This window comes from Pagrus pagrus (assembly GCF_965226575.1).
Source record: "Pagrus pagrus genome assembly, chromosome: 19".
NCBI lineage: Eukaryota > Metazoa > Chordata > Actinopteri > Spariformes > Sparidae > Pagrus > Pagrus pagrus.
The window spans coordinates 7,020,376-7,045,031 of record NC_140203.1 but is presented as its reverse complement, the minus strand read 5'-3'; the positions used below and the strand labels follow the sequence as shown (position 1 = coordinate 7,045,031).

The 24,656-nt window shown below is 43.0% G+C and overlaps 1 protein-coding gene across 4 annotated transcripts; it reads left to right on the top strand.

Annotated features, from left to right (window-relative positions):
• Positions 1 to 5,305: 5,305 nt before the first annotated feature.
• Positions 5,306 to 23,921, top strand: thbs4b (thrombospondin 4b). Of its 4 annotated transcripts, none has more exons than XM_084339697.1 (22): positions 5,308 to 5,731; positions 9,619 to 9,816; positions 10,871 to 11,121; positions 11,226 to 11,328; positions 11,501 to 11,583; positions 11,701 to 11,752; positions 11,880 to 12,031; positions 13,880 to 14,017; positions 15,470 to 15,547; positions 15,663 to 15,815; positions 15,896 to 16,000; positions 16,082 to 16,189; positions 17,317 to 17,476; positions 19,059 to 19,177; positions 19,717 to 19,769; positions 19,889 to 20,082; positions 21,607 to 21,785; positions 21,912 to 21,960; positions 22,049 to 22,245; positions 22,392 to 22,564; positions 22,851 to 22,990; positions 23,247 to 23,921. In XM_084339697.1, the coding sequence occupies exons 1-22, from the start codon at positions 5,653 to 5,655 to the stop codon at positions 23,303 to 23,305; spliced, it is 2,823 nt and encodes a 940-aa protein (XP_084195823.1). In that variant the 5' UTR covers positions 5,308 to 5,652; the 3' UTR covers positions 23,306 to 23,921. The 4 variants fall into 4 exon arrangements, with proteins under 4 accessions (XP_084195821.1, XP_084195823.1, XP_084195820.1 ...); XM_084339696.1 differs by lacking the exon at positions 5,308 to 5,731 and adding an exon at positions 9,087 to 9,204; XM_084339695.1 differs by having other exon boundaries at positions 5,306 to 5,731; positions 15,896 to 16,189.
• Positions 23,922 to 24,656: the final 735 nt, after the last annotated feature.

The following is a 24,656-nucleotide window of genomic DNA, read 5'->3' as shown; positions in this document are numbered from 1 at the left end:
AGACTCAATGGAGCACAATGCAGTGCTGTTCGTGCTGTGTCAACAAGCTACTCAATAATGCGTAGGCGTGTTTTGTCCTCACATCCTGAAGCGATTGTTTGATATGTTTTTTTGCTGCAAAGAATCTTTCACAAACATGTTGAGCTGAGTAAAATAGGCCAGTGTTTATGACATTTAAGTGTACGTGGGTTTATAATGGATGCTGAGGAGAGGAAACAAACTGCTTGCTGGATGGTAAATCATCGTCAGTTCTTCTGGAGCATAAAGGCTTATTTATGTCCCCTTTATGTTGGAAATAGATACATCCATCTCGAGAGATTCGACCACAAACAATGGCGACAGCGGAGGAGTTTTCGATACAATACCAGTTAAGAAAGAGGCGGCATTGTAGATACATCGTGATGCATCAACGAAAGTCATTTCCATTACTTTCGGATGTCCGCCATTGTTCAAAATTCTTCGTTGTTTCCTGTGGTAGGTTTATGTGAACTGTTGTCGACCCCTCTGCTAGATTAAGAGTTATCAGTTGGTATCATTTCACAGCTTCTCCATGGATTAGCAGCTGAAAAACCAAATGGGTAATGAAAGTCCAGAGGGACATCGGGCTAAATTTCAAGGTAAAACAACAGATTTGATTATTTTTAGAAGCAAATGTGAGACAACAGCTAATATTAGCATTCAACGACTTCCGAGCTAACATTATCGTTTGATGGTGTTACATGACCTGATAGGAAAGCAGTAAATTAACTGTCAAATATCAACACACATCCTGGATTTGTTTTATTTAACGTTACCTACAGTATGCTAACGGTAGCTAATGGGTCATAAAATGTGTTGGTTTAGCTTTAAACGTGGCCCGAATGTCCCTGAAGATTGTCACAATGCATTGTCTTATCGGTTGAGCTGAGGTGATAATGATATGTCAGATTACCTACATACAACATGATCCTTTTGACAACAGCATGTTAGCTTCCCACCCTGAGCATAACATCAGAGTTAAATGGCGGCTGTGTGAACAAGGTTTACGTCTGTACAAAATCTTGTGGTAATCCATCCAAAACGTGTCAAAATCTCTCACCAAATCCTCAATCCTCTGTAGAGCTACAGGAAAAGAACGGCGACCACGTATTTGGATTCGTTCTCTGAAGACTATGAATCAAATTTAATCACAGCGGCGATCTGACGTTGCCATCCTTAGGGCCATGCTGCTAGCGTGGCAGAAAGAGTAAAAGAAGAAAAAGTGAAAGGTCATAAAAATGAGAAAAGGTAGCGCTGGGAGTGTCAGTGTGAAAAACAGAGAAAGCGAGAGCTGCGTGGCTGAACTGGTGTCAAGTATCTAAAGTGGTGATTTACAGCCGTCTCCGTCGACGGCATGACGTGGTAAGGTGTAGGTGAGACACGCATCGAGAGCGAGTGAGTGAGTGTGAACGTATCCAGCTGGTGTGTGTGACTGAAGTGAGCAACCGGATAGTCTGAGATGGTCTGAGAGTGAACTCACAGCTTACACATGGCAAAACCATCAACCGCAACTCTGACCCGCGGCTTTGCGGGGGCCTTCATTAAGTACACTCGCATGATACTGAGAAATTCAGTGAGACACTGAAACCACATTGTTGTTTTAGAAACGATACGTTCCCCCATTGCACCGAGGCTATTCTGAGAATGCTCTTATGCACCTATCATCAATCTTCTAGCGTAATGGCCATGTTTTTCCAAGAAGGGCGTTCAGGTTTATGTTACAGTGTCCACAACTGAGAGCGTTTTGAGTGATTTCACAGAGAGATGTGAAGGCGGGCGATTCGGTCAGGTAAATGGAATTGAAGAAATACAGCGATGGTTTCATCCCTTCCCTGTAATTTTCCAAAAGTTGGTTTCGTAAGGATGTGAAAAATCCTGTTTTTTAGACTAGTAGTTGAACTCAGATTCCTCTCCAACAAATATGTGTTTATGCATTCATTTGGTTTGAATACCTCAAGGCGAAGGACTCAATAACAATCTACAATTGTAATGAGCAGCGCCTCGTTTCTAAAGGTTTTCTGTTCCATATTAGTTCAGAATAAATTTTCTGATTAATTTTGGATCTCTAACACTTGATGTATAATTTGTATTCATGCCCTCCATGCTGTGTTAGACGATTCCAGGAAACTCAACAGCTTTATCCACCATGACATACCAATTTGGCTCAAGAGTTTGCAGCCTAAATATGCTGCAGGATGTGGGTCCATTTATTAAGCCCGTGCCTTGAGTTCAGAGTTACAGTCTGTCTAACGCTAAAAAATTCAGGCAATTTAATGCTGTAATTTAGGTTTGGAGTGTGTCCCTTCGACCAGACGGGGTAAAGGTTTTGATAGATGCTGCAGATTTAATGAGGTGTTGGATCAGACCCCTTTGACTTGCTGACTGGCTGCCGTTACGTAACTTCATCAGGTACGACAGTATAGAGCTTGTAAGACGCTGCATCCCACAGTGTAATGAGCACTTAAGCACTCAGCGCAGGAGCGAGGAGACTTATGGTCACCACCAGCCGTGTTGTTAAAGTCTGCGTCCGTTCCTCAAACATAAGGCGTCTGATGTAAGTCGTTTTTATGAAAGAGCGTCTTGTGAAAAGGAACCTTCATGCAGTCAATGTAATTATTTCTTTAATACTGTGTTTCCTTTGACATTAAAAGTTTGTTTTCCCAAAGAGTCAACACCAAATAATGTCACAAAGACAAATATTTTCATGTGTGCCGTTCGACACATCCTCGTACCGAGACGGCTGAACGAATCGAGACTCCTGGAACGACATGCTGTACATCACCGTTCCAAAAACAACGTGAGCGCTGGCGGCATACCGGCGACAGGTGTACCAGACCTTCGTCGCACGCTCGCAGTTTGGTTTAAGCAAGAGAACATGGTTAGGTTTAAAATAAATGTGTTACTTCTATGACTTCTGGTAGAAACATACCTACGCTACATAAGTAACTTGACTGAACTGTGTTAGTAAGTTAAAAGAGCTCACTGTTGACTGGGCTGTCACTGAGGCTGAGGTGAAAAGTTCATGTTCCAGCTATAATATCCTGTTTGAAATGTAACTGCCAGGAAAATGGAGGGATATAGCGAGTTGAGCCGTCCTGAGCGGACAGTAAGGACACCAAACATCTGAGAAGCAGTGTGTGGAAGTATTTTGGGTTGAACAATGTAGTGTCATCGCGTGTCATTTCACATTTGTTCTTTTCGCTCGTTGATTTTTGGAAAAAGCGACGGCAGTAGTTGACTTATGGTTTCAAAGCGGACATGAACGGCGCCCTGTTGAATGAAAGCCCTGTGCCTGGTTAACCCGACTGGCTTCCTCGGCTGCAATAATCACCAGAGGTTGCCGCCTAACAGGAAACGTAAATATGGGTCATAATAAGCTGCTTTTATAGTCGACCTACGTGGTTGCTTTTCTGATGAGGACGGCCTGGCACCGTTACGTGTGCGTAGAGAAGAAAAGGGAATAGATTAGGCAGGAAAAGGCAGAATATTTGTAGTGACAGTGAATAATACTATTTTATATATTGCATGAGTAAATTGATTAAACAGCACACCAGACAAATAAATCCAAATGATCCTGGAACAATGCACCAGAAGAAGAATAACAACATCATGACTGTATCGTAAAACAGTAATTTGTTTATTATGAGTTAATGGAAATGTTGAGTTTAGCTGAAGAAACTTGGATAACCCCAAAAGTCGGGTGGATCTGAGAATAAATACAATCAATACAATATTTGTAGGTCATGCACGTTTCTCCTTCTTCTTCCAAAACATCTTTCTTTGTTTTGCTGTTAGCGTACCACATGCTTCCTATTATTCACCTTTAATCATCCTCGTTTCTGACCAGTTTGGCTTGTTTTCCGTTTCGGTTCAAAGGTTTTGAAAAATGCTAATTGTCAGCCTGAGAGCACAAACAGCCCTCGCTGTCTTTTCTACGCTGCATTTCAACTTCTGCCTCAGATGGGCCGTGCATAACTCATCGGTAATGCGATACGTTTTATTGTCGTCGCCGTTGCAGCAACGCTATAACTTTTAATGTCTGTGAGAAGCTGAGCGTGAATATCCCGAGTCTCGGGATCGGGTCGTGTTGGTACCCACGTATTAAAATAGTCAGGAGATGGTGTCAGAGACATTTGGGGTTTGGTTTTATCTCCTAGTCGGCTGCAGCGTTCACTGTCTGACCTCATCAACCGCACCATGAATGTGACTCAGCCCAGGTCCTCCAGCAGACTGATGTGGTCTGCTGAGCTCGGGACCGCAGCTGCAGATCATGCATGGAGGTCTGTGTGGCGTTCTGTGATCCAGAACCTGAATGCCTGTAAAGGCTCATTCTGAAAGCCAATCAGATGGCAGATAAAACTCTGGGTGTCCTGTTGATGACTTCAGATTGGTGCACAGCAAAATACCGAAGCGCACAGACGAACCACAAGGCACACCTGTGGTAGACGTATGGAAACTATGACTCACTTGCTACTGTTTGTTGCTATAGATACTCCTGTTTACCCTTTTAAGTGGGAACGTCGACCTCACCGGGACTTTTATTGTATGAGTGAAGGATTCAAACATCATTAATACAGATTTAGGTTGGGTTTTTTTATGCTCAATGGCAGTTGCTCACCCGTGGAATAAGGCTCGGTCGGCTTCAGAAGTCAGATGCAAAAGGCGAGTTAAAAAAGGGAAAAACAAACATCATTAGGACCTGAGCCTCCACATCTCTGCCAAATGTGGTGCCAGACATGCTGACGACCCGGAGGCCGTTTGAGCCAGAAGCCTGTCTGAAGCTCGGCTGGCCGGTTAACACAGCCGTCCTGAACAAGGCTGTTTAAACAGGATGGAAAGGGTGCTTGATCCTTTCTGGTAGTTTGACTGAAGCGTGTTACAGACATTTCATTGAGACCCCAGGGAACTGTGTTAACACGTGGAAAAGGGGGTATGTTATGTCACCTTTAAGGCGCAGGCTCCACAGCGCTCATTTCCTGACTTTGCCCGGAGATGAAGGGGGGTGGGGGGGAGCAAGGGCGCACAGAAAAGGTGTCACATCTGATCCCTGCGAGGAAAGTGAAGTAATCTCCCTGTGTTTCAGAGAGTGTGAAGAAAATACTCAAAATCTGATTGCTGACGGTTGGAAACACATTCTCAGAAATGCTCCCCCCCCCCCCCCCCCCACAAGCATGAACTCATGAGTCTAAAAATATTATGGGCTGAAACATGAATTCAGTGTCCAGACAGACTGGATTAGGAGCTACTCATGTACAGCACATTTGTCTAAGAGCCGGTGGGAATTGGTAGCAGCCAGTGGGAGCCAATGCAAAAAGCTTCCCCAGGTCACTCCTTCTCTGCATGTGGCCGTCTGAGGAAGGTTTTAAAAGCAGGTTCTGGCCCCGATGCTCCTCCCTCAGTGAGACTCCTGCGATCTTCACATTCACACACCAATTCAGACACACACACACACACAAAAGCAAACTTTATTAGGCTTAAAATGACAGTCTTGTGTCGCTTCTGATTCAAATAGGAGGCAAGGACTCAAAGGCACCACTCACAGCAGGCGCAGACATACGGGAAACCGCCACTGTGTCACATACTGATAAGACACTCCAGAGAAACTGCTGATCTGGGACCAGTTGGAAGGACAAAATGGGTGTTTGGACGGCCCTGATTCTGGCCTCACAGCTGCTATTAAAACTGTGCTTACACGTGGAAGCTCAAGCTTTGGGTGAGTGTTATTTTGAAGTGTTTGAATTTGCTTTCTCGATTATTTAAACATCATTACATTTTTTATTCATGTTTTTTGGCAAAATGTGTCATATTGATCGGAGATAACGGATTGCAGCAGCTGCGGTTGCCGGTGGGGATGACACACAAAACGAACATCTTTCCAGGTCTTCTGCTTGTTTAAATTTTAACACACACACACACACACACAATAAAAAGATAGATGTCTTTGATTTCATTTGAATGCTGCATTTTTCTGACATCCTGGCTGTGATGTAATCCTCCATTTTCATTATCTGTCAGAAAAGATTTAATGGCTCCACCACTGGGTATTTTAACACACTATGTATGAGTTCAATGCATAATGGATAAAGCAGACACTGTGAAAGAGAATATCATATGCGGACCCAAGGAACACAAAGGATTAGACATGGCGTGTGATACTCACTGAGGTACGAATAAAATGCTAAATATCCTGTCAGCTGTAGGAGAGATGAGGCATTGGAGTACAATTTTTTTTTGTTTTTGTGACAGGAGGGAGACAAAGATAAGAAGTAAAAGTATACAGACTTTTGAGCCCACTATCTTCCAGCTGAAGTAAAGTCACCCTGCTTTTCATATCTATCCAGCCAGATCCTGCTTGATTACTCCGGCTCAGGAGGTTCAGCGTTCTGGCTCGTATTAATTCAAAGTCCCGGCTGGGTCACACACATGGGAATAATCAGAGGTGATCTGTGCGCAGTATTGCACTTCAAGTCACACATACACAGAAACTCTCCTCTCTCTCCCTCTCTCTCTCCTGCTGAAACCCACTTACGGTCACACAAATTTGTTCAAGGTCACGCACAGACCGGAGCCGCAGACGACATGTGGAAGCAGTGGTGTTTATAGTGTATCAGCTTCTTATAAACCACTCCGGTGATTGATGGCAGAGCTTTCCGTGCGCCCATAAATCCCGACAATCTTTTGGCAATGGCTGCCTAATGTTATATATAAAACGAGTCCAAATTAATGGAGTTCATCATCCGCCATTTCTTTTGCAAATGGCTCATTGTCTGCATGACTGGAATTCACCGCGTTCTTAAACAGGGAGGCCAATTTACAGCCACTGTAAGTAAGATTGTAGACGCACAAAAACAGCCATTCTGTCTCTGCAAAAGGGTTATTGAGGTTATTGATCAATATTAATGTCTCAAGGATGACTTCACAGGGAGCTGAGATTCCTGGAATTCAAAACTCGCTTTCTACTTTTGGCACTGGCTCTCTGCTCAGGGTAAAGCACATCTTTAAAGGTATATCATGTCAAACCTCCACATTACAGAGCATACAAATTACTAGACTGTCTCATTTTGTTGAGCTGTGTGCTTATTGTCCCAAATGTTTCCAACAAAGTTCAGACCCAGAGAAATTCTTAATTTTATTCAAAGTAACAGTGCGTTTCATATCGTAGGACATATCTCCTTTATGTCTTGTAGGTGCTATAGCTTCCAGAGAACATATGCATTGAAGCCGATTCTACCTAGTGGCCAAACCGTGTAATTGCAACGTCCCGTGATGCACTAGGGCCCAAAAAGGCTTTTCCCAATGTGCTTACATTGTGCAAGAAGTGGCTGTAAAATGGTGGATGAAATTTTTTTTTAGCATCAAAACCCCCCAGAAATGACTCGTTCCATTGATTTGATCCATTCGGTATGACAACATTTGGAAAGTTTAGAAGAGCCGCATGATTGGCTTCCCGTAATAAATCCATCATGATATGTCAGAAAGTGATAAAGGAAGCTTATGTAAGCTTATGGGAAAAAGTCTTTTTGGGCCCCAGTGCATCACGTGACGTTGTAATTACACGGTTTGGCCACTATGAAAGACAACCACACCTGTGATCCCATGCTACTTCACGTCATCAAAATTACATATTTTGTTATTTTGATTGAGAGACCCCTTGGCGACAGAAATGGCATGCTGTTCGTTTAAAGCGGCTATAATCTATATTTTTATTAAAGACAATGTGAAAAGGGGTCGCTCGTAATGATAAACCTTGAGCTTTATCTAATTTCAGCTAATTGTTTACTTGTGGGGGACTGTTTTTGTGCAGCTCTCATACAATAGCATTGTTTTTGGCCTCAACAGGAAGCTGTTTTCAGCAGCAACAACAACAACAAAGCACTATAAACCCGCTGAACACTACCTGTTCAGCACCAAACCACTGACAGATAAAGCTAGCATCTTGCCAGTGAGCCAGATAATTCCTTCAGGAGATGGTGGAGACCAAAAACAGAGCGAAAAGAGAGTGAAATTGGGACTTACATTTGCCAGAAATCACCTATAAATGACCTTTGGAAGTATAAATTAGAATTTTTCACTCAGGCCAGCGAATGCAGCGGAGAGAGCGTAATGTTAGTGTTAAACCATTAAATCATGACCTATAATGGATCTCTGCTCCTACTCTGTAGCTTACTCATGGCTGTTGAGAAAAAGTGACTTCACTGTTTATGTTAATCACAAGCTGATGTTGATGATGCTTCATCATTACTAATGTTCGACTAGGTACCTCTAACCATAACACTACAATATATCACAGCTCTCAACGTGCGAGCACTCAAAATTGATGATTTGTTAAGCAGTAAAATGAGGAATACGACCATTCACACTGTGATAGATTTATATGCTGGTGTTAGGGAGAGGACAAGACACTGGATTACTTTACGGCTTTCAGCTGAACTAGTTTTACGAAGCTTGAAACCTGAGGTTAATCACGGGGTGAAATGAGGCACTTTCTCAGCATCTCTGGTGGAAGACGACCCTGACCCCCAGAAAGCCCTCTGTCCAGAAGATTAATGAACAGCAGCAGGACCGTGTGCTTTATGTGCGAGCGTTCATCCGACTGTGTGTCTTCGCAGCGATACAGTAACTCGAAAAACATGAAGCGTGCATCGAGGTTGATTTGTTCTCTCGTTGTTTTGTTCGTTTTTTTGGACTTTCGCCAGTTTCACGGAGCACGACGTCCCACCGAGTCATAAAGTGATCTATCTGTTTGTGTAATTCTCACCAGGTGATCTCGGCAATCATGAATACAAAAGGCTCATCTCGTGTAAGCAGGCGTCGTCTGTGGCTTAGTCACATTTACCTGCGCACGGTTTCAAAGCCCCCGTGTAATTCTGAAAATTCAGCATGTGCTGGACAAAACACGAGGGACCACTCGCAGAGGAGATAGATAAAAATGGAGAAAAAATAAAAAAGGGAAAGATCTCATCTGGGGATCATGCTTCGCAATCTTGGCTGACAATGGCCAATCTCTGAGCATTTGGGAGCAATTTTGCTCCCTCACGACAGCGGGCCTCGCAGACTGCTTTCAGGGTACTTGTGTATTCATGATGCGAGCAGATGGTGGACTAGAGATTCACCGCACATCCTCTCATGGCCTGCCCAGCTCCCGAGCCACTGTATTAAAGGAAGACTCTAACCATGTGAGCAAGTGTACGTTGTCTCTCCGGCATTTCACTCCAACCAATACTAACATACCTCTGCCTGTAGAACAGTGCGAGAATTGTGAGGTTATATACACTTTACCAGCTAAAGAGCCTCGGTGCCGACCCAACAAATAATAATAAACACCGTGCACTTCACCGTCACAGTACACAGCTCTGATTTGCTCCGAACAGCTTTGTGATTTCTCCGAGCCAACTCCGCCTGCCAAGTTTGCGCTGACTGATTGACACAGCGTCTCGCAAGAGCAACAAACACTGGGTCAACATCATCATCTTCTCCTTGTCGACTCAGGATGTGTTTACTCTGGGATTGGAGCGCGGCTGCAGCTTGTAAATATTCATATCTCATCATCCATTACTCATGTGCTTTACCACTTCTCTCTTTCCCCATTCCTGTCAACAGTCTATGATCTGCTCACCTCGCCTGATTGCCTGCCAGACCTGCTGCAGGGGGGTCTGGCTGAGCAAGGGGTGAACGAGGCTTTCATCCTAACCACCTTCAAGTTGCAGCCCAAGACCGGAACCTCTGTGTTTGGCCTGTACAACCCCAGGGACAACAGCAAGTACTTTGAGTTCACTGTGATGGGGAAGCTCAACAGAGGTAGGAGAACATGAAAGAGGCTCTGGTATCGTTTAAAGCCGCACTAATCATTTTAGATTAACAGTGGGTTAAATGACGAAAAGGGGTCGCTTATAACGGCGACCCCACGGAGAGTTATCACAAGGCTCTGCGCTTAACCTCAGTTCTGTGGCGCATTTTAGCATCTCTCAGCTCATTGTTTTGGTTTTTACATCCCGTCTACGCTAAAAACTGTACACCGTGTCCTCGACACCAAACAGCAGACGGAAACAATTAGGGACTAGCTGGTGAATATTCAAATCTCAGTCAGAAACTTTGTTATCAGTGGATATTTTATCTCTCTCAGTCCCACATTTTTGATTTTTGAGATGCCTCTGAGGTTTCTGCCTCTTGGGTTGTGTTGTGTTGCTCGCAGCAACGGCATCTTGTTTTAAAAGAAGAATGGCAGCAAAACAAAATTCACTTTATGGCTGAATGATTTCTTAGGTACCTTTCACCTTCAACAAATTGGGTTTACTCTAAAGTGGCTATTGTTTTTGCCTATGTTAACTACCATGTCCTATAGACTTCACTGCTATTTTGTATAATCCACAAATTTCCTTCCAAGTGTTTCTGTCCATTTCTTAATTCAGTAGTTTATAGAATAGAGAGAGGTCACAGTGAGGTCTGGAGACAAGCATTGCAAAATCTTAAATTATAATTTGCTGTTCAAAATAAAATGTTCCTCTGTTGTATTGGGTGCAGGTATTGTCATTTTTTGCATGTTAACATTCTGACGTTACCATTTAGCATCAGGTACAGCCCCACACAGCCATGAGCGAGGCTGCAGGCTCTTTGTCTTGTTGCAATTTGGATGAATCAACCTTTAACAGTAAATGCTCACTGTAAATCGTACTTTTAAAAGTTATTTATTTAACATTTATTTTACCAGGAAAGCAGGAGATTGCATATAGAAAATGAATTTACATGTGTTCAGTAACAGGGCGTGCATTCAGTGGTCCAATAGTCCTTATTCCTCTCCTGTTTCTCACCATTGTCTCTTCTTTGCTGCCGTCCCTGCTCTGTCCTCTCAAAGCGGTGTTGCGCTACCAACGAAGTGACAAGAGGATGAGCTCAGTAACCTTCAACAACCTGGTGCTGGCAGACGGCCAACAACACCGACTGTTGTTCCACCTGAGGGGCATGCAGCAGCAGGGGCCCGGCGGGGTGGAGCTGCATCTGGACTGCAGGCTGGTGGAGACGGTCAGGGATCTCCCAGCGGCCTTCCAGGGTTTGCCAGCAGGCTATGGTATGGTGGAGCTGAAGACCATGCAAGCCAGAGACCAGGTGACCCCTCACTTACAGTATTTACATACAATAATGGATCTGTTTCTGTTTCCCGGGTTTCCAAATGGCTCAGCTGTCTACTTTGACCCGTTTTATTCTAACAGGAGAGTTTAGACGAGCTCAAGCTGGTGGTTGGGGATTCGTTCGAGAATGTTGCTTCATTACAAGACTGCCATTTCCAGCAAAGAGACTCCGTCCAAACTCTGGGTAAGATCCTCTCGTTGCAAACGCCCACAGAGCGGGCCAAATGTTCCCTAGGAAAACAATCCCAGCATTAGGAAAACAACAGTCAGTGTTTGTCTGAGTGACTCGAGAGCAAACTCTGAGAATCCCCCCAGCTCTGCCTCGGTTTAACAAAATAACAGTCCCTTTCTCTTAGGGGTCAACACGAAGCAGCTGTCCAATCAAATGCTGGAGTTAACGAAGGTGATTAATGAGCTGAAAGACGTCCTCATTCAGCAGGTAACTACCCCCCTAACGGTTCCTCTGAGGCTACTTAATCCCTGCTTTCTCACCCCTGACCTCCCCCGACAGCTTGCATGGCTGCATATAAACATGTTTATGTTTGACCTTTTCCAGGTCAAAGAGACCTCGTTTCTGAGAAACACCATCTCAGAGTGTCAGGCCTGCGGTAAGATCACGTCCAATAACAGTCGTGTCGCTCAACAGTAAAAGTGATGCCTGGTGACTATTTTTGGATCGTTTGACAACCAATATTATATTAAATGTGTTTTTTTTCTTTTCTTTGGTATTTAAAGGTCTCGGTGGTACTGAAGTGGTGAAACCAAAGTGTGCCTCAGGCGTCTGTTTCCGCGACGATATGTGCATAGAGACGGCGGATGGTGTCGAGTGTGGTCCTTGTCCTGACGGGTACACCGGGGATGGGTTCAACTGTGACGACGTGGACGAGGTGAGACTCACTGTGTGTTCGTGTGTGTTTGAGTGAGTCGATTTTACCAAAGCGTCGCCGCCTGGCCCAATCTCGATTCTTGTACTTTAGGGGGCGAGAGCTTTGTTTGTGATTTAGATTATAGTTACAGAGGTTAAAGGCTCAGGAAATATGGCTTTAAGTGGGAGAGAGGGCAAAAAGCTCCAGCAGCAAGACGTCACCAGTTTGCAAAAAACAATCATCAAACAGTTGGAGAATTAAAAAAAATACATGTTGTTGTCTTCACCAGTGGATGAAAGCACTAACAAGCATGATGGGGCAGAAAGAGAGAGAGAGAGATCAGATATAGGCAGTATAAAGTGAGTTAACTCATTATGAAAGGTTGTGTAAGGATGACTTGGCTCAGACTCAAAAGTGGCAGATTGAGCCGGAGCAGAGAGGTTTAGTTGCACCTGCTTGGGAGGGCAAACTGACGCAGATTTTTTTTTTTTTATGATCGCTTCACAGAATTAATTATGTACCCGGATAGCAAAATTGTTCTGGCCTAGATCTGGCCAACACCAGACCTGTTAATCCAGCCCAGACTTGGACCACCCAGGTGCCATCATTCCACACGCTATGTGGGCCGGATGAACACAATGGATGAGTAATCATTTTTGAAAATAAATGTCCAGACATAACCAAACCCAATCACACCACAATATAAAGACATTTTAAATGACGATATTTCAAATTCGGATTCAAGTGACGTTCAAGTTTTTTAGGAAGGTAGAAAACAGAGCTGGACGTGGGTTTTCCTTCTTCACGCCACGGTTAAAAGTTGCTCTAGTAGCGGATCTCTCCTGGTTGTTTTCAACTGTTAAGTGCCAAAATCCATCACACCTTTGCCACCTGGTTAATTAATTACCACTCAGCCAAACCAAAGGAGGAAGTAATAATATGACTATACTGCTGAGCTTTACTGCGGTTATTGAACTATAGTATACACTGTGCAGGTGTTTGGCCTTGAAGCATCTGTTTGTGACGCACTGTGTATAGAAGAGGAGCATCTTCACTGCAAAATATATCTCACGTACAATTTAGCAGTAAATACTTCGATCAATCACGCGGCTGACGGCAGGAGTCCACCAGCCAACATTTTGTCCGTTCCCACAATTTGATGCCTGAAAGAAGATGAATAGCCACGTAATGTGAGGGCTGGTAATGTGCAGATTTTTTTCAATCCATATGAGGGAAGTTTGGGCCGGAGGCTGTGGCTCTGTTGATTAAATTTGTATATTTCCACACAGAAATTCTGCCACCGTGTAGACAAACCAATAAACTGGGCCTGCAGGTACTGTTGTTTATTTTGGATGGTCTTTCATTATTCAAATGAAGGCTGCAGAGAGGTGACGTACGCATAACAAGCACTCATCACAATGTGTTTGGTTTCGCCGGACTGGGACTGCGACATGAATTAAGAAATTAGAGCACGAAAAGCTCCATGAGAACTCGCAGTTTTCACCAGTTTTTCGGGGCATGAGAAATTAAATCTGGCAACGGGATCATCAAAGTGGCCCACAGGGTCTTACAGGCACTTCACAGAAGCTAATATGTTTTAATGAGGCTCAGCAATAAATGCCACAGGTAAAGGTAAAAGTTTCAGCTACGGTAAAGGTGTGAGGGATGTCCTCGTGAGGGTAGAAGTGCGTTTGCCTGTCTGTCTTTTCCTGTTTGCGCTGACCCTTTTTCTGAGGACTTGCCCCTTCAGCATTCTCTTTTTTGCATGAGCAAAAGTGTCATCAAACCTAAAAGCTTTCGTGGAGAAGCCCTGTGAGAATCACATACATTTTGCAGCTTCAACAGCGCTCGTGTCCTCCTTTTCTGCAGTGCCAGTTTAACCCGTGTTTCCCCGGAGTGAAGTGTGTGAACACAGCCCCGGGTTACCGCTGCGACGCCTGTCCGCTGGGATACAGCGGCCTGGCAGTGGAGGGCGTGGGTGTTCTGTTCGCCCAGACCAACAAACAGGTAAAACATGGAGGACGCAAAGACCTTTTGACACAAAGACTATTAAAAAGAAAAAAGAGGGATGCAAATTACAGCAGAGATCAACAAGGACATGAAAGAAGATCATTACAAAAAGGTTTTCCCCCGTAAATAATTGGTGCAATTATTTAGTTGCATAACGGTGAAATATTTACTCGTCGTCGATGCCAGGACAAATATTTTAGCACAGGGGGAGAGGACAAGAGGGGGAGGGAATAAAGAGGAAGGAAAAATGTGGAGGAATGTTCCGTATTACAGAATAAGTTCAGTGTTCGTGGGCAGTAAAATGAGGCGAGGCTATTTTTCTACCTTCTGCTCATATACAGTTTGGAAGTCGTTCCAGAGGTCACAAGAAAAATATTTGGATTTCTCTCTAATCTTTGATTTTTTTTGTGAATTATTGGAACATTTGACCTCCTCGGGACTGGAACAGTTATTTAAATGAAACCATGTGAGAAGTTTAAAGAGTAAATCTCTTTTTGATGGAGCTGGTAATAACTCATAGACATCTGACACGTGACAAGAGGCCCCAACTGGACACAACCTCAAAACAGGGTCGGGAGCCACTGCTTCAGTCTTTGGCTGTTTGTTGTATTTCATAAACTTTTTTTTTTAATTTAAAGCAACATTATGTCACTTTTTTACCTTAAAATAACATCTTCAAAGTCATTTTGATGGTACAGTGTCTTGTAATAGAGTGAATAGTGTCTCTTGTTTCTGCACTGTGTAATAAATGTAGTAGGATCACAGCGTTACAGACATGTTGACTTCAACATCAAACTTTTCAACACATAACATCGTTCTGATGTAATGAGTTTTGTTTGTAGTTAGCACCTACGTTACATCTGACATCCGTTACAGACCTGGGATTTGTATTTACGACAGTGGTGTTGCACTCAGAAACTGTGGGGGGCGCCAAATCGCACAAAATGCCAATTTCTACATATTGTTGCTTTAAAAAGAAAGTAAAAAAGTATTAATCACTCTTTGAAATAAAAACCATCACTGGTCATTATGTATTTTATACGGTCATGTTAGTAACCTTGAAATCAGAAGAAAATTAAAGGTTTATTTTTATTTCATGTTCCTCATTTTCAGTTTTCAGTGTTATAACAAGTACCCGAAAGTCATATTTGAATAAAAGTAACGATATTGTGTTAAAATATTTAAGTATTAAGTATTAAAGTATTACACCAAGTACAGGTACAAGTAAATCATAAATATATTAAGTACATTTTAAAATGTGCTACTTTGACTCCGATGCTGCAAAGTAACTCAGAACTAAAGTAAAAGTAAAGTAAAAGTATAATATTTGCCTCCGAAATATAGTGGAGTAGAAGTATAAAGTAGCAGAAATGGTACAAGTAACTCAAAAATGTACTTGAATACATTTACTTGGTTACACTCCATCACTGATCACTTTTCCTGATTCAGGTCTGTGACGACGTCGACGAATGCAAAGGACCCAACAACGGCGGCTGCACTGCAAACTCACAGTGTCACAACTCTGTGGTGAGACTGCCGTCGAGCATTATCTCAACGCTTTGGCTCGTGTGGGGCAGTTGTTTCTTTTGTGTGGCTTTTCAATCGCTGTCCAGAGAAACCAGATGTCCTTTTTCCTGCGCAGGGCTCGTACCACTGCGGCAGCTGTAAGACAGGTTTCACAGGAGATCAGGTGAAGGGCTGCAAGCCGGAGCTCAGCTGTGGCAACAGCCTGACAAACCCCTGTGACATCAACGCCCAGTGTATATTAGAGAGGGACGGGACCATCACTTGTCAGGTGGGATTTCACACTTTTTTCACTCACGACTCCACACACGTGCTGTCTGAGTTTCTGAAGGGTTTCATTTGTCTTGTCAGTGTGGAATTGGCTGGGCCGGTAACGGATACCTGTGCGGGAAGGACACCGACATCGACGGATACCCAGATGAGAAACTTAAATGCAAAGATGCAAGCTGTAAAAAGGTAAGCAGTGTAAAAAAATGCACCTGTGCTGTGATCGGCGGGCCTGTTTCTTCATTCTTTCACTGTAACGTCTCTTCACAGGACAACTGCGTCTACGTTCCTAACTCTGGACAAGAGGACGCCGACAGGGATGGTTATGGAGACACCTGTGATGATGATGCAGATGGGGACGGTATACCAAATGAGCAGGTTGGTGGGAATGCTTTAACGAACGCATGCAAAGAAGGACATTGTCAAGAACCATGGACCAACCAGAGACTGTTGGCTGTAAGGATCAGTTTGACATTTTGAAAAAAAGGCTTATTAACTTACTTAAAGAGTTACATTGGAAGATCAATAACACTTTCATGTCTGTTGGTTAAATGTGAAGCTACAGCGAGCTGACGATTAGCTTAGCCTAGTATAAAAAGTGGAAACAGCTAGCCTTGCTCTCTCCAACAATAACAAAATCTGCCTACACTGCACTAATTAATGTTTTATTGGTTTTGTTTTTATAATCTGTACAAAATTAGTAAGTAGAGAGAATTTTAAACACGTAAGAATTAAACAAACATGATGTAAAGTCTTAATTTGTGAGCTTTAGATGGGCTGTATGCAGATTTTGTTGCCGTTGAACTGAGCCTCGCTTGTGTTGAACTAAGATCCTCGCTATAGCTTCATATTTACAGTGCAGACACATGAGTGATATCAACTCTTTGAAAACAGTAAAATTATCATCACAGAAGAGAATCAACTAATTGTTTAAGCTCTGAAGCAGACAGACGCACAAACTTCCTGTAACACCCAAATGTAGCACATTTACTCAAGTACTGTACCACCCCCCTCCCAGTCTTTTCCTGTGGTAGTCTGCAACTTGGCTAACGCTAGCAGCCCGACTACTGTCCAAAGCAAACAACAGGAAGAATCCCAATTTTACCTAGAGTCCCTGACGTCAGTGCACCCTTCGCCCTCTTTGGGTTTCCACAGTTATTCCAGTTGTTTTGCTGTTACCTGAGGATAGCAACCGCATAAAACAATGTCTTTTTTGGTTTCGGTTGACGCTTTGTGCCATTTTTCTGAGGAAAATTGAGCCCTGTGGAAGTACAGCAGTAAAATGAAACAATGCAGCAGTAATATTGATCCAAAAATGCCACATTGAATGGTGAAACACTGACAGGGATCATTTTATTGCACAGTGAGTACTTTTATACTTAAAGTACACTTGCTGATGACACTGATAAATAAAGGATCTGAGTACTACATGTAAACACAAGCTTTGATACTGACAGTAACACGCAGGCTGTGAATGAGACCTTTGTGCTCTCTGTCCGTCTCAGGACAACTGCTGGTTGAAGCCCAACGTGGACCAGAGGAACAGCGATAAGGACAGCCACGGCGACGCCTGCGATAACTGTCGCATGGTGGAGAACCCCGACCAGAGGGACACCGACAGCGACGGCAAAGGGGACGCCTGCGATGACGACATGGATGGCGATGGTATGGAGAGAAATTACATCACTAACACTGACGCTCGTGCTTATATAACCAGCACCACTGAAGGCACTCACTGTTATGACTTATTACTCTGTTCTCTCCTTCACATCTCCACCCTGCTCTTACATTAAATTATTCAAGAATCGCAGTCATGCAGTCGGATTTTCCAGTGCACTTCTCTCCAAATCATGTTTGGGAGATATATTCCTGTTATGTAGTGTGGATGCTTGTTATAAGCCAGGTGAACATCAGAAACCACACTGCAGAAAATAAATAAATAAATCAAAGTGAAGGCCAGCAGCAGCCTGACCCCAGAGCGAAACACAAGCTTTGATCATTCACGAGTATGATTACACCTCAAAAAGCCCCACAGGAGAGAAGATAGTTTCTCCTTATCGCTGCTGCTTGACCTTTATGTGTTTGTGGTGCTGCTGCTGCCTCCCTGCGAGGAATGAAAAATAGCATCTGACCGCAAACTGCTGTTCACCTGCATAGGAAATGCAACAGTGCAACCTAGTGGTGAGATTACAAATAACACACCAGAGAACCATTCAGATGACCAAACTGTAGTTTGGGCGTAATGTCTCAATTTCTCTGAGCGTCTATTGATCAGATAAATTCACTGGTGGTCGTATGAATTTAAATTTCCAAAGTACTTCAACAGATATAACTCAGTTTGTCAAGAAAGCGGCAGAAAGTGAATATCTTATTTACCATAATACAATAAAAGTTTGATTGATTATAGAGATCATAGCTCAATTCAAATGAATCAAATTGATTAAAGGAGCGGTTGTGCTTTTTATCCATTTTTATTTTTTTGGTGTGAGTTGCCAAGTTCTGGAGATATCGGTCATAGAGACGTCTGCCTTCTCGCAAAAATAATAGAGCCAAAAAAAAAAGAAAGAAAGAAAGAAATTCTCAACAGCGATGTGTCTTCATGACTTTTAAAGGAGAAAGTATTTTCTTCCTTCAACCGAACTGCACTGAGAGGATGAGAGGCGAGCTAACTAAGCTGGCTCACGTTACAGCTCAGCTGAGGAGGACACCATTAATTTGAAAACCCTGTGCTGTGACCGACACAAACCTCTTGTCCATGAATAGATGCACAGTTCTGTCTGCACAGTGATACAGAGACACCAAAACAATCTAGATGGATAAACAGCACTACAGCCCAGAGGAAAATATATATATATTTTTATTTTGTGTTGAACTGTCCCTTTAAGTAAACATCCAATTATTATTAACAATTATTTTCATTCATTCACAAAAAATGACATAAAACATTGAAAAATTACCTTTATAGTCCCCTAAAGTCAAAGAAGACGCTTCAAATAGCTTGTTTTATCTGACCAATAGCCCAAAACTACGGTGGCCCTGAGTGTCAAAACACAAAAACAAAATACAATATTTGACAAACAACACTCATCATAACGATTCTCTTTTATCAGTTTTGTGAGACAAACACTCTCTGTACTTAAAAGGTAGCTTAACCTTCCGCCGGTGAGTATATCATACATGGCAATAGTCATCAGTTATGTTCAGCATGTAACACGAACCATCTCCTCCCCCTCTGTTGTTACTGCAGGCCTGAAGAACTTTTTGGACAATTGTCAGCGTGTCCAGAACAGAGACCAGCTGGACCGGGACGGAGACGGCGTGGGAGACGCCTGCGACAGCTGCCCCGACATCCCCAACCCAAACCAGGTCAGTCACAGCCAGAGAGATGGATGGATGGATGGTTTGCTGTGTTTCACAAGCTCTCTTAGCTTTTAGTGTAAGAAATGAACAAAATAACAAAAAATAAAGGGAATTAACATCTATTTTCCTCAGCAAACAGAAAAATTAGAGCTTCTCTCTTTTACCAAACTAAGACAAGCTGAATTGCCTCATCAACTCATTGTAAAACACTTCATTCAAACTCGACTCAAACAAAATAAAGCTGGTTGCAGTAGTAGTCAGCTACAGGTAAGGATAGCTGGCAGAGAGCAGCAGTTGTCTGTGACTCCGGTGATACGCTGCCCCCTGTGTTTTTGGAGTTACCTTTTGAAATCTGGCCATATTTTACAAATGACACCTTTAAAAAAATCATGTAAGACTCAAAGAGGTTAAAGTATCTACAGTAGTATTGTACAAAAAAAAGCAAATGTCAGAGAGAAATCAGAAAAATAAATTAAAATCTGCTTTGTTTGTTTCCCTCCTTCCTCTCCAGTTAATGCACTCTGCTCTCTCTGCTCTTGTTTCAGTCTGACATTGACAACGATCTGGTTGGAGACTCCTGCGACACGAACCAGGACAGGTCATAATATTTTCAGTCTCTGCCTTGTGTTCTTGTACATATACGCACTGTTTTCCCCGCTGCTACTCCTGCCAGTACTACAGCTTTTTGTTTACGTCATGTGATTGTGTCTCTTGTAGTGATGGCGACGGTCACCAGGATACCAAGGATAATTGCCCACTCGTGATCAACAGCTCCCAGCTGGACACCGACAAAGACGGGCTCGGTGACGAGTGCGACGATGATGACGACAACGACGGGATCCCTGACACTCTGCCGCCGGGACCAGACAACTGCCGGCTGGTGCCTAACCCTGACCAGATTGACGACAACAGTGAGCACTCATCTCGAACACATCAGACTTTCATACGCCACAGAATCAAAACAGCAGTGTTTAGATTATATTGTTGATATCTTTGGCTGAAAAGGGCTCGGTGCTCGAAGACAAACGTTCATATTTTCCCTTCTGCTCCTGACTAACTCTTACATGCGTTTTTGGGCCCCCGGTTTCACACCCACGCACATCGAGCAAAAACAACCTTGAGCAGATTAAGTGGCAATTTTGTCGGCTGAAAGCGCCTGCGCCTGTTTTTGTGACTCATTGTGACAGTACTTGTGTAAAAATTGGCTCTGAAGTCAATGGGAGCGGAGTGTCAATATGAATCAAGTGGGGCGAGGCGTTTTTTTTTTTGTTGGCAGTCAGAGAGTTCGGTGATTAAAGTGGAGCGAGTCCTTCAGGGTGTCCCTCACAACGCACAACTTTAATTTTGTTTTGAAAAGTATGACATGGAAATGAATAGAAAAATAACCACTAAAGTTTAAAGGTGCACTATGTATGTTTTGGGAAAGTTTTAATCAGAAGGGAGAGATCTTCATTGGCTGTTCTTTTATGCCTTAAAAAGCACGACTGACTAAACGAACTGACCTTAAAGGACAACACAATCTCACACTGTTTTACTTTGTTTATATTTGGCGGACCCTGCCACCTTTCTAGCTTCAAACAGTGTTCTGGGACCTTATTTTCCTTTGTTTATTCAGTAATGGAAAAAAAAAAGATTCTGAGTTTGTATTATTGCCTCATTAATATTGTAAATATTAAAATTCAGAGTTTTGCAGTGCCCCTTTAAAACTCGAATCACTGACGCATCTACATTGAGCATCAAAAGCGCAGAATGAAGCTTTTATGCCAAGAACCACCGAGTGTGTGACATTTTTTATGTCACAGCTGTAGTACATTCACAGTCTTAGTAGTGTATTATGACTCCAATATGGAGGAAAAAAAAAAACTAATTTATTTCCAACCATTCAATAACCCATATCATCAAACAGATTCAGAGGCTACACATGGCATATTGCGAGAACACCATCAAATGTGCGAGAGGAGCCACGGCGCTGCAAATGCACTGTAGCAATTTCAGCCGGGCACAGATAAGAGCGAGCTTCAATACAATCCGTCGAAATTACATCAAAAATGCGACACACATTCTTGTTACTTTGCTAAAAAATGTGAATAGCCCTTTCAGAGAGGACAGTTTTTTTTGCTCTTCGGCAGCATATTTGACGGTGTTTTATATTCAGGCCTCGCAGCTTCTTGAAAAGGACATCAATTTTCTTCGGAGGCAGGTCTTTTTGACGTTTTTTTTGTTGAAATCCTTCTCATTGTGACAAGGCAGGAAACACGCTGGGTTTAAAAAAAGGAGTGAAAGGAGCGTATCATTTCGCAGAACAAACCCCCCCCCCCAGTGTCTGTAATCAAAAACTTACTTTAACAAGTGTCTGCGCATGAACCGTGATCACCAAACAATATTCGTTTTACTTTAATTCAAGGCGGCTAAATCCTTCTTCCGTTGTCCCTTAGATGATGGAGTCGGAGACGTGTGCGAGTCTGACTTCGACCAGGACAAAGTCATTGACAGGATTGACAACTGTCCCGAGAATGCCGAGGTCACCTTGACTGACTTCAGGGCCTATCAGACGGTGGTGCTGGACCCTGAGGGCGACGCTCAGATTGACCCCAACTGGGTTGTTTTGAACCAGGTGAGATTACTGGGAGCTGAAACTAAAGCAAGTCAGCAGCTATAACCGAGATTTTTATGCCATCGTGACAAATAAGGGCATCAAAGTGCAGAATCCCTCATCAACGTCTGTCTCTTGTTCAAACAGGGAATGGAAATTGTGCAGACCATGAACAGTGACCCAGGACTTGCTGTTGGTAAGACGTGTTTATCAGTCACTGAAATACATAATGTCCTTGAAAAACAGTCTAAGTATTAATAATACTCATCACTTTCTTTTGTCAGGTTACACTGCTTTCAGCGGAGTGGACTTTGAGGGCACATTCCACGTAAACACAGTGACAGACGACGACTACGCCGGCTTCATCTTTGGCTACCAGGACTCGTCCTCCTTCTACGTGGTGATGTGGAAGCAGACCGAACAGACCTACTGGCAGGCGACACCCTTCAGAGCTGTGGCCGAGCCCGGCATCCAGCTTAAGGTGAAAGTCATGTCACGAATCCCCACGAGCGGATTCTCGCTATTTTTATCCCGCAACATATTTTCTGCATTTCTGCTGTTCTCTTGTCTGTCTGCTCGCACTTCCTCCTCCTCACTTCTCTTCATCTCCCCGTCGCTGTTTGTCAGGCTGTGAAGTCTCAATCAGGCCCCGGGGAGCATTTGAGAAACTCGCTGTGGCACACGGGAGACACCAACGATCAGGTTCGTCTGCTGTGGAAAGACCCAAGAAATGTGGGCTGGAAGGACAAGGTGTCCTATCGCTGGTACCTGCAGCATCGCCCACAGGTTGGATACATCAGGTACGACAAAAAACAAAATAGTTGTCTACATATCTAGCTAAACTAGATCTTCAGGAATGAATGGTACTGTTGGAAAATGGCGGTCCTGTGTAAGTGACTTGGCAACCCTGGTGCACCCCTAATTTCCCATTATTCATGGCTGGCCATCGCTAGCACCGGGGTTAATCCTGAAAACGTCATGGTACTCCAACTGTTATCATCTAACGAGAGGTGAAACAAAAGTGTATTTCCTAAAATGTTGACATAGATTAAATGAAGTCAAAAATCCCATCTTTTGTTTGTTTAGGGCCCGGTTTTATGAAGGAACAGAGCTGGTGGCAGACTCCGGCGTGACTATTGACACAACCATGAGAGGAGGACGACTTGGTGTTTTCTGTTTCTCTCAAGAAAACATCATCTGGTCCAATCTGAAATACCGCTGCAATGGTAAGGAGATAATCAAAAAGTCCAAATATATCATTATTTGTTATGTTTTGAATGTCTGCAGTGTCTTCCTGCTGTTCTCAAAGAACTTTGTTTTCGATACATGTCTTCTTAATTGGTGTCTGAAAAGTGGGACAGCATTAATACTTACATTTTATCTCGTTGTTGCATAAACACCGACTTCAACCGGGAATAGAAATAGTTCGGCCTCACTCGATTGTAGATTCTGAACGCGTCTCACGATACCTCCCTTCCACAGACACGATCCCAGAGGACTTCCAGGAGTTCAGCACTCAGCACGGCGTCGACTCGCTCTAAAGTCGAGACGAAAATATGACACCGCATCTCCAAAGAATGCTCCTGTGTGTGGGTGTGTAAGTGTGCGTGTGAGAGTTTGTGTGCGTGCGTGACTGTATGTTTGTGCATCAGTCCGTCTGTGTATTTATGTGTACAGTTCCTGTGCATATATGACCACAAAGTTTGTACTGTATGTGCATATTATTATGTTTTGTCCCTGTTTAATCATCTCTTACAGACTCTAAAGATTGTAAGTTATAATGTTTTTTACTGAACACGATGCAACATGACAAACATAAGAATTTGTAATGCAACTACACATATTGCTAATAATGGATATCCTAATATTCAGTATCTCAGTACCGCCATTGCATATATTTCAAAATAAAAGTAACATCATCGTTATAAAAACTGTATTTTGCTTCCACACAGTAGATTTTAAACTGGTTGCATTGTCATCAACGTGGTGTATTTCCTCGTTTTGTGGAGAGGATGAACAGACCAAGTTTACCGACTGCGCCTTGTGTCACTAACTGTAGATGATTAACTTAAAGCTCAGTGTAACCTCGTTTTCTCCTAAAGATCATTTCATCTATGTAGTCATGAACCTGGTCAAAATAAAGGGCTTTAAAATGTGTTTCAATCCATGTTGATGTTGTTGCATGTTGTTCATTGCACAAGTTGCATGTACAAGATCTTTGAACTTTAAAAAGGTGAAACTTTGCACTAGCAGAAGCTCCTCTGTCCTGCAGAAAACACTGCTCCGTAAACGCCTCGTCAGTGACATCACACTATGTCACAGAGTCACACATTTGCATAATATGTGCCTAGCGGCTAGTTTGGCTGGTGAGAATTGATTTAGCACAGCTGCTCTGTTGTTGCAAAAAGTGCTGTCTCAGGCATGTGTGAGCTGACCAATCAGAGCAGACTGGGTCATCAGAAGGGGTCTTAAAGAGACAGGAGCTAAAACAAAAAAAAAAGATGTGTTTTTGAGCATTAAAGCAATATATTCTAGTAGCATCCCAAAATAAGATTATGAACCTGAACATGAGCATAATATGGGACCTTTAAAAGGTGACATTATCAGAATTAATTTAATTTTTCTTCTAAAATGTGTGCATGTTTTAAAGGACAATTAATCATATAGTCATGTACATCTATAATACCTGAATGCATTGAAATGACCACGTATAACAATCCCCTAATGTGCTCCTGAAACAGGCACATTCCCCTTTCTCTCAGAGGCGGACACAACACGAAACAAAGGCCACTGTTTGGCTCCAGCAGGAAATACTTTCCTAATAAGAACATTCTTCTCCCTGATTAGCTGCTGAGATGAATAGAGAGACTTTGGTCTCTGCTCCTGGCAGGG